The sequence below is a fragment of the Pezoporus flaviventris genome, unplaced genomic scaffold, assembly GCF_033815535.1.
Source record: "Pezoporus flaviventris isolate CSIRO_AGI_PZ_B2104156 unplaced genomic scaffold, CSIRO_AGI_Pfla_v1 ptg000025l, whole genome shotgun sequence".
Lineage (NCBI taxonomy): Eukaryota > Metazoa > Chordata > Aves > Psittaciformes > Psittacidae > Pezoporus > Pezoporus flaviventris.
The window spans coordinates 18,036,886-18,051,779 of NW_026892573.1; the positions used below are offsets into that span (position 1 = coordinate 18,036,886).

At 39.4% G+C, this 14,894-nt stretch overlaps 1 protein-coding gene across 11 annotated transcripts in view; it reads right to left on the reverse strand.

The window, feature by feature from the left end:
* The window catches only part of ZMYM2 (zinc finger MYM-type containing 2), an 85,715-nt gene that overhangs the window by 9,569 nt on the left and 61,252 nt on the right, over positions 1-14,894 (reverse strand). For all 11 annotated transcript variants that reach the window (XM_061457714.1, XM_061457712.1, XM_061457709.1 and 8 more), the window contains 7 exons: positions 7,424-7,589; positions 6,459-6,493; positions 4,665-4,794; positions 4,382-4,497; positions 3,381-3,552; positions 2,554-2,661; positions 472-566 (listed from right to left, as the gene is read on the reverse strand). In XM_061457714.1, coding sequence (XP_061313698.1) covers positions 472-566; positions 2,554-2,661; positions 3,381-3,552; positions 4,382-4,497; positions 4,665-4,794; positions 6,459-6,493; positions 7,424-7,589 — 822 coding nt within the window. The remainder of the gene's footprint in view (positions 1-471; positions 567-2,553; positions 2,662-3,380; positions 3,553-4,381; positions 4,498-4,664; positions 4,795-6,458; positions 6,494-7,423; positions 7,590-14,894) is intronic.

Genomic DNA, 14,894 nt, shown 5'->3' on the forward strand with positions numbered 1-14,894 from the left:
TCCTGTTAGCTTCCTTCCAAATAAAAGAATACGGCTAATTTATCCACAATGTGTAAGCTAAGATTTTTGACTGAAAATAAAATCTGGGAAAATTACAAACAAATAAAAATGTTTTTAAAAACTGTTTTATACAGGAGATGCTATAGCTGCCATTATAAGCCACAGTGATGCCAACATTCTTCCATTTGACTATTAAATTAAACCAACACAGCTTTGTTTGAAGTAGAAAAGCAAGTACAGAAAGTACATATACATTAGCACATTACACTGACAATTCTATCAATGTGAAGCAAAAATGAGCTCAGAATTTGAAAAACACATACCACAAAGACAGGATATTAGGCAAGAATAGGCAGTAGCAGGTTTTAGAGCAGTATGAGAACTGAAGAAAAAACCCACAAAACCTGGCATATTTTTGCCCACTTAGATTTTGTGCTTTTTGGATTTTTTTTAATAGCATGATCAAATTACCTTCTTTTTGGACCGAGGCCTCGGCTGTTCCTCGTACTCTTCCCCAAAAACAGGAGGTAACAAAAACTCATTTTCTGTATCAAGCTCCTCAGTTGCTGAAAATACATTAACAGAAACTTATTTCTGAACATCTTCTGAATGAAACTGGTTTGAAAAACCCCACAATTAACTATAGCAGTGTGCATTAACATAAGGGGTCCACAATAGCACACATATAAGCATTACCAAAGACTGGATTTCAGTAGGAGGAAATAAACCTATTCTTATTTTGAAAGTAAAGCAAAGCTATCAAAATATGTATCTCTAAATAAATTGTGAAAGACACAATACTCAACATTTTCAAACTCTATCTGAAGTCACTAACGCATCATTTCTTACTATGGACCCTTACACAATTTTTCCTCCTAGGCAGGTCTTTGGTATCAGGAAGTTTCAGTTATGGTAGGAATGAGCAGCTGTGAGTGAAAAAATTACTACACTTACTACATGCACTCATGTATTGCCATCATTTCTATTCAAGTTTCATATTTTATACAGCATATTATATCTGGTTAAAAACATTAAGAATCACAACATAGGACAGGTAGGCTCTGTCCAACCTGGCCCTGAACACTGCCATGGATGGAGCATTCACAACTTCCTTGGGCAATCTGTTCCAGTGCTTCCCCACTCCAACAGTAAAGAATTTCTTCCTTGTATCTACCTAGATCTCCTCTGTTTAAGCTTGAGCCCATTGCTCCTTGTCCTGTCACTACAGACCCTCTCCAGTATCCTTGCAGGCCCCCTTCAGATATTGGAAGGCTGGTATGAGGTCTCCACGCAGCCTTCTCTTCTCCAGGCTGAACAGCCCCAACTTTCTCAGCCTGTCTTTGTATGGGAGGTGCTCCAGCCTCCTTTGTCATCCTCCTGGCCCTTCTCCGGACTTGTTCCAACAGTTCCATGTCCTTCTTACGCGGGGGACACCAGAACTGTACACAATACTCCAACTGAGGTCTCATGAGAGCAGAGGGGTAGAATCACCTCCTTCGACCTGCTGGTCACACTTCTTTTGATGCAGCCCAGGACATGGTTGGTTTCTGGGCTGTGATTGCAAACTGCTGGCTCATGTTTAGTTTCTCATCTTCTTTCTCAGAAGCACGTCAGTGTTAATCAATACCCATCACAAACTATTATTTACTACTCCACTTTGATTATTTTTCTTTTTCCCCACTATTTTACTTTCCCATATACCAAGCCTCTCTTACAAAGAGGGTCTAGTATGCACCTGGCTAATAAACTTCGTAAGACTAAGGTAAGACTAATCCCTAGACCTGAACTTTAAATTAGACATACAGCAAACTGAGAAAGCCAGTATAGGCATCCAGTGTAGGTATCTATGACAAGAGGCAAAAGGAAACTTCCTACATGAAATAGAGAAGCTACCCATGGGAGGTATGAGAGGTGTATGTCCAAGAGAAGCTATGTCAGGGGAGACACTAGCTACCGCTAGGATTGCTTAGGACGTGGTATAAGGGAACAGACACTGTTGCCTGCATTCTGTAGTGTGCTAGAAATTGTGATACATAAAACCAAGACATTCTTTTAAGAAAGGTCTCAAAGTAGTGATTTTCTTGCCAATTCAAATAATCCTACCTTCTTTAAATACAGGTACGGACATTAACAAGATACTAAAAGGAAACACAAGAGCAGCTTATTAGCTTGCAATGTTCTAATAAACTTGAGTTTATTTCCCATGGAAATAAGTATCTGATGTTTGAAGAATGAACTCATTATTGTTTTCTATGACAATTGACTCTTTGAGCCTTCAAAACAGCTTTCCTATGTCTGTAACAGTGATGCTGCCAACTTCGTGAAAGGTTAATGCCCCCTTTTCTTTGCATTCCCTTGCAAATACTGTATTTAGAAAGATGGAGGAATTAATTCAGAAGTCCCCACTCTTGCAATGGCATGGCAAAGTTTTAACTAACAGCTAAGTGGATTTTGCAATCAAATAAAGCTCCTCTGAAAGGATGATGAAACAAGGTATGATGGTTGCCCACAATATCTGTTTCATGATGTTTATTAAAATGGCAGATTCAATACCTCTTGGAAAGTCTATTTCAATATCAAGGTCTGGTTCATACGGAACATCAGGCAAACTCGTCCGTGCTTCTGTTTCTGAGTTCAGTAGATTTGACTCAACTATCACATCTGTTAAAAAAAAAAAAGAAGGAAAGTTCCTGTTACTTTAATTAGCACATGGTTTAGTCAAAACAGGGCAGATTTAGAACTTTAGAAGCTTAGTGTTTCTAAAGCTGCTTGTTCTGCGTATCACCATCTTAGGTTTTGTTGTTCTTGTATTCTTGGGATCTCAGATTTACTTCTCCAACCCAATTTCCTTCACGCATGTAAGATACTAGTCCATCTGTCCTTCTTCAGTAAGACGGGCCAGCAAAGCATGTGTACAGAAAATCAAATGCTGGAGAATCTGGACCGTATCAACCAACCACAGAATGTAAACAAAACCAAACCTGACACACCCTGTTATCTACTTTTCTACGTGATTCTGCCGCAACAGAACAGACTTTCAAGTCCCTGAAAGATCCCACAAAAGCAAACATGGCAAGCAGGCAGTGAGAGCTGGCACAAGCAAAGGGAATGCCTGCATTTTTAAAGACAAAGGTCAGGTACAGCACACTGAAGGCACACAATTGACTTCAGAAAGTTTTCTGTATTTCAAATGTGCTAAAATGTTTAAATAATTTAGATTTCAACTTAACATAGGAACTCAATAATAGCATTGTTGTACTCAATCTTTCTCTAAAATAGTAAAAAACAAAAACCCCAACAAGCAACCCTTCTCTTGATTCACACACCCCTCACATATACCCCACCAAACCAAAGAGTCAAAAACTCAGCAGGAAACTCACTGGTCACATCAGAAGCTTCAGCTTTTCTACCATGTTCAGGCACCATCTCTGACAAGTTCAGCAGCTCAGTTTCTAGAGGATTTGAGGGCACTTTTCCCCTCAGCTCTTCTATTGCTGCTAGGATTTTCTCACTGCTATCCAGGGTAGTGGACAAGAAAACTGGAACTGGCACCTATGCAGACAGGGAGAAAAAGATAATTATAAAAAAGCCCCCTTCTGCAACAAAGCATCTACAGCAGCCAACACAGAAACAAACTCTATACCCCTCTTCTAAAAGACACAGTTAATACAAATTATAAACATATCACCTCAGTGTGGTCTAACAAAAAAAATGTTGAGAGGTTAAAAAAAAGTCAATATAAATAATTGAGAACAGAAGGGAAAGCAGGAAAGGATACAGCTAAAAAATAAATATTATAAAATATATTGGGTTAAAGTAAGAACAGAAAGGACTTTGGAGGCTCAAACCTGTCTGACCATAAATACAGATTATTTGGAACAAATCAGCATCCTTTTTTAGTGGCTTCCTTGTGAGACATGGAATTTTAGGAATTCAGGGTTTTTTTTTCACCATTTGGATGAGATTTGGTACATAAGTGAAATCTGTAACCACTTAAGAGTTATTTTCTTTTGCTGGCACAAGGTTAAGTTTTTTCACTTCCTCCTGTTTATCCCACTCTTCCATCCCTCCCCAAGACAATCCTTTCAGTTTCCTTGTTACCAGTGTGAATCTTGCTATTTAATATTTATTTAGCAAACTCAAAAGTACCACTCAGAATTGTTCCTAAAAAGATCATCAGCAGGAGGTAGACAGGTCCTAAAGAACAATCAGGACACTAAGTGCCACTGTCAGATTTCTAATACTTTTTTCAATAAACAGTGCTGCAGCATCCTGCAGTGGTTTAGATAGACCAGAATGAGAGCAGCCAACAATACAAAGTGGTCCCTCACACACATGTGAATGGATGCCAATTTCAAAGTGAAGCTGAAGTGTTACTTACAGGAACAGGAACTGTTGCAGGAACAGGAACCTTCTGACTATACATGTTCATAGGCACAGGAACATAGACAGGTACAGGAATAGGCACTGGGATATACTCTTTTTTCCAATCATCTTCTATTAAAAGAAAAAAGAAAAAGGCAAACACTGCCAGGCACTTAAATATATTTTACACCTGCAGTTTAGGGAAAAAAAAAAATCAGAGTATTTGCAGTATGTTCCAAGACAGACTGAAAAAATCTGCAGTGAAGAAATGAGTAGCTCCAATACAGCTCAAGAGTTACCTGTCTGGCAAGATTTTGTCTGCATATGAGGTTTACAGTACGTGGCTTTCGTCATCGTCAAAGGCTTGCAAAGAACTGCCTTGTTCTTCATTTCTCTGTTAGGTGTTGGAGAAGGTGGTGGTGCTGAGCCCTACAGACAGGCAAATAAAAGAGACTGTGCTGTTGCACCACACTGATTTCAATACAAAGTTCTTGATTTAATGTATCAGTTGATACTTTTTCCCTATGAGTTACTGAACAGGGAGCTCACAACACCACAACATAACAGCACCGTTATTCTTTAATTGCAAGCTACTGTATGTTTCTAGTAAGGAGCTGCCAGTGCCAGGAATTTAACATAGTTGTATTTTGCTCAGCCAGGGCTAGCACTTTGATTATTTTTTTTTTATTTAAGATACCATTTTTTTATGTTCCTGTTTAAATGCAAGTGCAACTTAAGCTGGTTTCTAACTTTAAAAATAATTTTAGCTGTAAAGAGAATTCACTCTAAGTAGTGAAACAGACTGCTGGCTCAAGGCCCTATGCTATCATCCAAAGATAGCATTTAAAAAAAACAATGTAATTCTAAATAAAATACCTCTGAACATTTTAATTCCTAAGGCACGAACTTCGAGCCCCCCCTGCTGGCTCTACAACAGTGACAACAAATACTCTGGAACATAACGCTCAAACTGCCACCTTACAGTCAACTGGTTAAAAGCCTTTTGCCCCAGACATGTTTTTGTCCCCTAACACCTGTTTTAGAACCTGACTGAAGAAACTTTTATTTAGTCATATGTATTAGTAGCCCCACATATTGTTTTAAATATGGAAAGTCCAGTCATAAGAACAGCAATAGACCTTCTATAGACCTTTCTAAAACGTATTAAAAAAGCTTGTGTCACACATAGCTTTTGTATGATCTTCAGAAGTTTTTGGACTGAATTAGCATCATTAACCATAAAATACTGATGTTTTTAGCATGACAGTTTAGCTCATCTGATGTCTCCACTTACATAAGCAATCTTATTTCCCATGGTTTTCATTATTTTATAATGACATCACAATACTTTCAAATTAAATCCAAGATGTACCTTACAAAATATATTTGGATTAAAAGGGTGAGTCAATTTTTTCATGGAAAAACAGACAGCTCTGAGTTCCATCAAAATCAAAACAAAACTAAGGTTTTTTAAAAAAATCCACTAAACTAACGAAAAAAAATAATAATTTTGACAAGCTGAAGAAAACTGAAACTCAGAATGAAGGCTGCTGCTCCACTGACAAACCCCACCCTCCCAGACTGTGTGACCCTGCAAAGGGTTACACTTCCTTACTGTCACCTGCAGCCTAGTCAATCAGACCTTGAGCACTAATTATTCTACTCTTGGGAATTATAATTTAAGATCTGAAGCTTTATTTTCAGCCTGTCAAAGCTGAAATACAACCATAATATCCTAATTGACCAGTGAAATGTTCTTCCCTTTCTACACTCCATATATACAACCTGATCAGTCTAAACATGTGAATAAGATACACATAGTTTGTGGATTAACTTCTAAGCAATACTTTCATGCACTATAGATGTAAAATACACAGTTGATGATCTGGTTTCCCAGAAGACACTGGAAAGACGAAGTATGAGCGTTTAAATATTTAATTCCAACTACTGACTAAATAACTCTGAAAGTTTATCTTAGTATCATTCAAAGATACTTTTTTGTTTGTTTTTAATAACAACCCTTTAAGCCACCAGGATCTCACATTTTAAATAGATCTAATTATATATTCTATATATTAAATACATGTACTTACTGTTATTTTTGTCCTGGGGGTTTGACAGCCCTGATCTAAAAATATAAGAAAACATTTTTAGACATGTTTTTTCCTTTTTCAGAATCAAAGCAAATTTCAATAAGCAACTCTGACAACATCTATCATCAGGATAACATTAAATTAACAGCACTGACTCTCGCAGATGAGAACGTTCTCATTCACAGGCACAGGCACCTCACCACTCCAGCATTGAATCTTATCCAAAGGCAAAAGCTAAATCAATGATCCACCCAGATGTGAATATAACCTCTTTCAAAAAAGTAAATACCGAAACATTCAAATCTAAAAAGGGCCATACAAAAAAGTTGTGTTGCTGTAATTACATTAATTAAAAATTGATTTATTTGAACTTTGGCTGACTTGCCATTTAAACCATGTCAACATGCATCCAGCCTCCATCACCAAATCTACACAGTACCTACAGCCAACAGGAAAAAAAAAAATAAAAAAACAAACCAAAACAAAAAAGCAGCATATTCCTCTTCTCTGTTTTCATTTAGTTTGCATTTATTTCCTTTTAACTCCTTTTTTTTTCTTTTTCATTCCTAGTGCATTTATCAGCTCCCTGTGACCAACGCACATTTTGAAAGAAGTGTTTCCACAGAGCAAGCAGTAACAAACCGGAGCACAATGAAAGATGAAAACATGTTCTGTCTCTATGATGATACAACACTAAAATGATGCTTAACCTGCAAAGAAGATTTTATTTATTATTTTTTAAATGATTACCAAACTGATTACCTGACAATGTTTCAGGTCTCAAGCCATATAATAAAGAGCCATACAATAATAAAAAATACCAAACAGCTCCATGATGTCTCTGCTGATAAATAGGATAATCTCCAATACAGTTTACTAGAACAAACAGATGACATACAGCTTTGAATTTTTCATTTAAAGCAAACATTTTGTTTACCATTTAGGAGCCAGAAAGCAGCACATACCATAGTGTAAGTTCTCAGGTCCTTTTTGGGTTGCCAGATTTGGTTCGTTTTGTTGACAGTAGAAACGGAGCAAACAGTGCTGATCACAGAAGTGTTTCATTTCACCACGCCACTGCACTTTCTCTTTGAGAGTTCCTTGAGACTTGCAACAGTCACATCGTGCAGCCTTAATGAAAGGAAGATTCTGACATTTTTAAATGAACCTTAGAAAAAACATTATTTCTACATTTTAAAAGGTTATGGTTTTAAGAGTACTGAAGAAACATTAACTGCTATATAGTTGTCTCGCTCCTGTTGTCTCTACGATAGCTACCACACCTGTTAATCTGTATATACAGACATATGTAGCGTTTAATTTTCAACTGTTTGCTAGGGATTAACTCCCAGAATGATTCTGCTTTGTTTCACTAAGTCTTTAAATATTGCTCACTTCTAGATAGTCAGCAAAAAATTAATTTCATGCATCAATTTTGATTACTTCCACTGTAGCATTCTGCAAAACAACAGTAGAAAGTGACTGAGAGTCCTTAATGAGTCTCTTGAACTGAGAACGAGTAGGGTCTGTTTCCCCTCCTCCCCCCCCAGGTTTTGGGGTCTCAGGCACAAACAGAACCATTTCTCTAGGTATCAAGTCAGAGACCCTTAGTAACTTTTATATTTTCATTATTTTAGTAGTTTGACAATTTTAGATTTCAATTATTTGGTTCAGCAAAGCTTCTCTATGATTTATAAACAACAATAGGTCTTAAGGAGGTTTCCAGAAAATCTAGTTAGCATGTAACTTGAAACTCAAACCTTTGTTTTTTAATGTTTAGCTAGGGATTCAGAAAAGTAATGTCTCTTTCACCAGCCTACATAATTTCATGAGGCATAGCTAAGACAGACACTGTTTTTTTTCCTCTAGATTCCACAGAATTTAATCAGCCACGCTATAAATTATCATCAATTGCGGTGGTAGCCACAATCTCAGATGCTCAAATAAGTACTACTGCTCGCCCTGATATTGCTTGCAACCTGCATACTGAAGTAGTCCTTGAAAAACTAAAAGCTTTATGGATGCTCAGGAATCCAAAGTAAGTCAACCTAATACCGTAGCCAGGAGAGGAAGAGGGACGTTACGATACTATGCAACATAAAACATTAATACATAAAACCATACACAACATTGCAGTTATGCACAAGGATCTGACAGCTCAGGGGGAAAAAAAAAAAAAGTCCAACTATAGTTCTCGTGACTCCAAAAAGAGTACAAACAGGCCAATTAGTTCAAGTTTACGAAGTAATTAAACGTTAAGTTTCTTCTCTGCGCTTTTACAACCTGGCACCTTCCTCTGACAACGCAGGAAATTCAGCTCTCAGTTACAATTTTCAAATCTTTAAGATGATATATGGAGAGACTCGAGTCTAAACACTATAACCCTCTTTAAACTAAGAGCAATAAAGCTGTGGCTTCAGGATCCCCTCACACTAAGCATCGGATGCCCTGGAAGTACAGGTACGTTTTTTCCTCCCTCCTGTGTCAGCAGTAGGGCTCATGTACCAGCAGGGTACACAAGGTCAGCACTGCATCACTCCCATCCTTCCTCAATTTCTGTTAAATTTGTCACTTTGACCTTCTGCTGATGCTGATCCACAGTTCATTTTGCAGCACAGATGTTTTCAGTGGGACAAAAGAGCAAGTAAGATGCATTCTTGGGAGTGGGGAAGAAGATGAAGTACGGAGTGTTGCCAAAATAGCCTAGATTTATCAGCTCAGGAAAACTGTAAATTCACACCTTTAAGGCAAATGCATCTTTCCAAAGCCACCAAAAGGATGAAATAGCAGTAAAGAAAAAAACAAAATCAAAACAACAAAAAACCAAACAAACAAAAAAAACCCTAAACTGTACAATTCCTTCTGATTTTAAATCTCAAGCCCCCCCAAGAATGGCAGCTTACCCATGTGCAGAAAAGCCCACCTATTCTGACCTGCTGCACTTCGGTTGACTATTAAAGTACCACTTCCTGCGCAATGTTTTATCTCCATCAAAGAAAGAAAAAGGTGACAAATCTTGTTAAACACAGCACCTCCAGCCTTCTTCCAACTGTTTCTGCCTTTGCTGGTTCTGCTCTTTTGCTTATGCCTTTGAATAAGAGTATCATTGTCTTTCCTGGGCAGTTAATAAAGCATTTAGGTGAAAAAAAACCTCTGCCTTGCTTCCACACAGCAATTACTATTCCTTACCAAGCCCAAGATTCCTTTATAAAAGATGCTTCACTCCTCATCCCTACATTTGGTAGGCTGTAATTCTACTATTTCCTTGATCTTGCTTGCAGTTAATACTATACATCGTGCCATTCTCTACAACTCCTACTCGTTCTCCCCACTTCCCTGACCACGAAATTAACTGAAAGCAAAAGCGTGATCTTCTGCCTCTTCCTTCATCCCTCCCCTATCCATTTGTTTTCATTCAGGATAGCAGCAATATACATTAAATATCTTCAAAATACCTGCCTTCAAATCTTTTATCTCTGTGCTTTCAAAAAGTCCATCAATAATCTCTGTATTCCAATTGCACATAACACGTTTGAGACTCACGACTGCTTTTTGGTCCAATTACATTCCCAGATACAATTTCAACATCTTCAAATCAGTGTAGCAAATAAATCACCTTTTTTAAAACAAAACTGAGGACAAAGATTAATGTTTATCAAATAAACCCATAGAATCATAGAAGAGTTAGGGCTGGAAAGGACCTTAAGATCACCTAGTTCCAACCCCCCTGGCATGAGCAGGGACACCTCACACTAAACCATATCACCCAAGGCTTCATCCAACCTGGCCTTGAACACTGCCAGGGATGGAGCATTCACAATTTCCCTGGGCAACCCGTTCCAATGCCTCACCACCCTCACAGTAAAGAACATTCTCCTTATATCCAATCTAAACTTCCCCTGTTTAAGTTTTAACCCGTTACTCCTCGTCCCATCACTAGAGTCCTTAAGGAAGAGTCCCTCTCCAGCATCCCTATAGGCCCCCTTCAGATACTGGAAGGCTGCTATGAGGTCTCCACGCAGCCTTCTCTTCTCCAGGCTGAACAGCCCCAACTTCCTCAGCCTTATCTTCATTCAGCAGGGGCTCCAGTCCCCTGATCATCCTCGGGGCCATCCTCTGGACTTGTTCCAACAGTTCCATGTCCTTTTTACGTTGAGGACACCAGAACTGCACACAATACTCCAAGTGAGGTCTCACAAGAGCATAGTAAAGGGGCAGGATCACCTCCTTCGACCTGCTGGTCACGCTCCTTTTGATGCAGCCCAGGATACGGTTGGCTTTCTGGGCTGCAAGCGCACACTGCCGGCTCATGTTCATTTTCTCATCAACCAACACCCCCAAGTCCTTCTCCACAGGGCTGCTCTGAATCTCTTCTCTGCCCAACCTGTAGCTGTGCCTGGGATTGCTCCCACCCAGGTGTAGGGCCTTGCACTTGTCATGGTTAAACTTCATGAGGTTGGCATCAGCCCACCTCACAAGCGTGTCAAGGTCCCTCTGGATGGCATTCCTTCCCTCCAGCGTATCAACCGAACCACACAGCTTGGTGTCGTCGGCAAACTTGCTGAGGGTGCACTCAATCCCACTGTCCATGTCACCGACAAAGATGTTGAATAAGACCGGTCCCAACTCCGATCCCTGCGGGACACCACTCATTACTGATCTCCAGATGGACATTCAGCCATTGACCACGACTCTTGGTGTGCAGCCATCCAGCCAGTTCTTTATCCACCGAGAGGGCCACCTATCAAACTGATGTCTCTTCAATTTAGAGACAAGGATGTCATGCAGGACAGTGTCAAACGCTTTGCAAATGTACAGGTAAGATGATGTCAACTGCTCTACCCCTGTCCATCAGTTCTGTAGCCCCATCATAAAATGCCACCAAATTGGTCAGGCAGGATTTCCCCTTAGTGAAGCCGTGCTGGCTGTCACCAAGCACCTTGTTGTTTTTCATGTGCCTTCGCATGCCTTCCAGGAAAATCTGCCAGGAGATTTTGCCAGGCGCAGAGGTGAGACTGACTGGTCTGTAATTCCCCGGGTCATCCATTTTCCCCTTCTTGAAAATGGGGGTTATATTTCCCTTTTTCCAGTTGTCAGGAACTTTACCTGACAGTGGCTTAGCAACTTCATTTGCCAGCTCCCTCAGGACCTGCAGATGGATTTCATCAGGTCCCATGGACTTGTTCACGTTCAGGTTCTTAAGATGGTCTCGAACCAGATCCTCTCCTACAGTGGGCCCAAGGTCTTCATTCTCACAGTCCCTGCATCTGCCTTCCAAGACTTGGGTTGTGTGGTCAGAGCATTTGCCAGTGAAGACTGAGGCAAAGAAGTCATTCAGAACCTCAGCCTTCTCCAAATCTAGGGTAGCCCTGATAGCTTCTAGAGAGGGCCCACGTTGTCCCTAGTCTGTCTTCTATTCGCAACATACCTATAGCATCCCTTCCTGTTATCTTTCACATCCCTTGACAGATTTAATTGTAACTGGGCCTTAGCTTTCCTGACCTGGTCCCTAGCTTCCCAGACTATATCCCTGTATTCTTCCCAGGCTGCCTGTCCTTGCTTCCACCTTTTATAAGCCTCTTTTTTCCCTCTAAATTTCCTCAGCCACTCCTTATCCATCCAAGGAGGTCTCCTGGCCCTCCTGCTGCACTTCCTTCTAGTTGGGATGCAACACTCCTGAGCTTGTAGCAGGTGATCCTTGAATATCAACCAACAGTCTTGGGCCCCCCTGCCCTCTAGGGCTATATCCCATGGAACCTTACTAAGCAGGTTCCTGAAGAGGCCAAAGTCTGCTCTGTTGAAGTCCAGGGCAGTGAGCTTGCTGCACGCTCTTCTCACTGTCCTGAGGATCTCAAACTTGACCATCTCATGATCGCTACAGCCAAGGTTTCCCTGGAGCATCACATTCCCAACGACCCCTTCCCTGTTGGTGAGCATGAGGTCAAGCATGGCACCTCTCCTTGTCGGCTCCTCTGTTACTTGCAGAAGAAGTCATCTTCCACACAACCAAGGAACCTCCTGGATTGCTTTTGCTGGGCTGTACCATCCCTCCAACAGATGTCAGGGTGGTTGAAGTCTCCCATGAGAACAGCGTGAGGCTGTTACTGCCTGCCTATAGAGTGCTTATACATCCATAGAGCGTTCATACAGAGAGCACTAAACATGGGGGCGTTTATTTACACTTTTAATCCTCCAATGACCCAACATTCTCCGATGGGCTGGATTGCTAATTATTTGACCTCATCTTAGCTGTCTATTCTGAGTTCAATCCACAATAAATAGGAAACAAGAGATACTTCCAGAGAGTGAATGATTTTAAGAGAAAGCCCATCAACTGTTCTGAAACAGCACCTACTTGAAATTGAGATGCTAACTACACAATAGCAAAATTTGGACAAGACAAATTCAACAAGTTTGCCTTGCTGCCTTTACGATTTAGATAAATGCTGGTTCCATTGTTTCAAATTTTACTGCTGTTGACAATCACTGCTATTTAATCTCACCAGCCACAATAATTTTTCTATGTCTATGTCTATGCCTATGACTGTAGTTCCCCAACTCCTACTTAGTCTGTGCAGAAGACATATGACCTCCACTGAATACAGTCATTTCTGTATATGCTCAGTCCAATCAATACTTCACTGCAGCCTTGAATAACCTGAAAGTGCACTTCAGCTGCAGTATTTTCAGCAAAGTTTCACAATGTATATTTCAAGAAACATATTTCTGTGCTGTTCTCAGATCTGCATACTCTTTTTTGAAGGTCCTTTTAATGCTCTAGTATAAATAACATCAAACGATTGAAACTGCCAAACCATCAGGCTACTGAAATATTTATATTGAATATTCCCAAGTATTTTCCAGATTAACATCCAAACCATGGCATGCAATTGAAGTTTACAGGAAGAGCTCTAAACTTAGCAAGCTAACCTCAAGACACCAAAAATTTAAGCTTGTCTTAGAGGTGCATGGACACCATAGAGTAGAAACTTCCTCAGAACTTGGCACCAACTGGTAACTGTAGCTGTCACCCAACAGGTGATTAAGACTGAACTATTCCTTTTACATTCCAATCCCTCGTATTAGTTTTGAAAAACACTTACAGATAACTAGAAGTATTAGAAGCACATCAGACTTAACAGTCTGTTGTGCTTCTGCCACTCCTACCTTCTTCTGGCTTTTTGAGAAGAGAATTTTGGCATTTAGGGAGGTTCTCCCATAATAATTATTTTTAAAAGTTAAGATATCTTCCAGGTAATACTACACGAGAAAGATGTGTCCATAAAAAAAGTAGACAAAAAAGATGGAAACAAACACTTGTTTAATGAACACAATGATTGTGTTAAAACATTACTAGGTTATTATTACTTATTTTGCTTTATGTATACATTCATTGAAACTCCAAAGTAACACTGGACATTGCATAAATGAGACAAAGCTCAAACATATGTGACTATGCTTTTAAGACGCTAACACACAAAACAGCAAATGGAGTACAAATTCAGGAAGGGGTCTATATCTATTCTGTCTTCCTACACTTTAATCACTATCTAGCTATGCCTAGGTAAGAACATCAGCTAACACTGCACTTCCAAATCAAAGATATCTGGAGTGACTTTTATAAAACAGGGAGAAATTATCAGCAAGAATGTAAAGAAAAAAAAAATGTCAGCAAAACACATCATTTCCTAAAACCTATTACATGTTTTCCCCATGTAATAAATCCCAAACTTTTATAACCAGAACTGAATTAGACAAAGGCGTTGGGAAGTATTTGAAAAGAAAAAAGTACAATCAACAATTCAACATCATGTAACATTATTTCCACTACCAAAAGTAAAAATACCTAACACTTCAGTATCACCAAATGTATCAAAATCACCAGTTACCAGCAAGACCTTTTAGACATGATGCCATGAAAAGGCAATTTAATTTAACTTTCCTGTGCCACAGCATCAACAGCATTTAAGCAGACTTAATGGGCAATTAAGTAAGGACAACCTGAAGCCAGAGTTTTCAAGTGCTTCTCAAACTTGAATGAGAGCACAAACTTCTCTAGAAGTTTACGTTCATGAAACTATTTTGGTATGCACATCCCCAGACTATAATCTTCGTGAATCATCAAGGGGTCTAAAGCATATCAAAACTTAATAAAGTTCTCCATCAGAAGACACTTTATACAGGGATAAATTTCACCCTCTATCCCAAGTTAAGGTATACAGATTAAATATTATAGTATGAAGTTAACATTTTAGTAAGTTTAAGAACACTTCAGAAGAGCGTCACTACCCTATTTTCACAGGAGACAAAAGAAACACATGCTGGTCTTCAGTAGTTTCCTCTCTGCAGTGCCTAACAGGACCCTACATATATTATTCAGAATAAAAGCTTCACAATGTCTGGCTGTAACACTTCTAGAACCGGTCATTCCAAAGT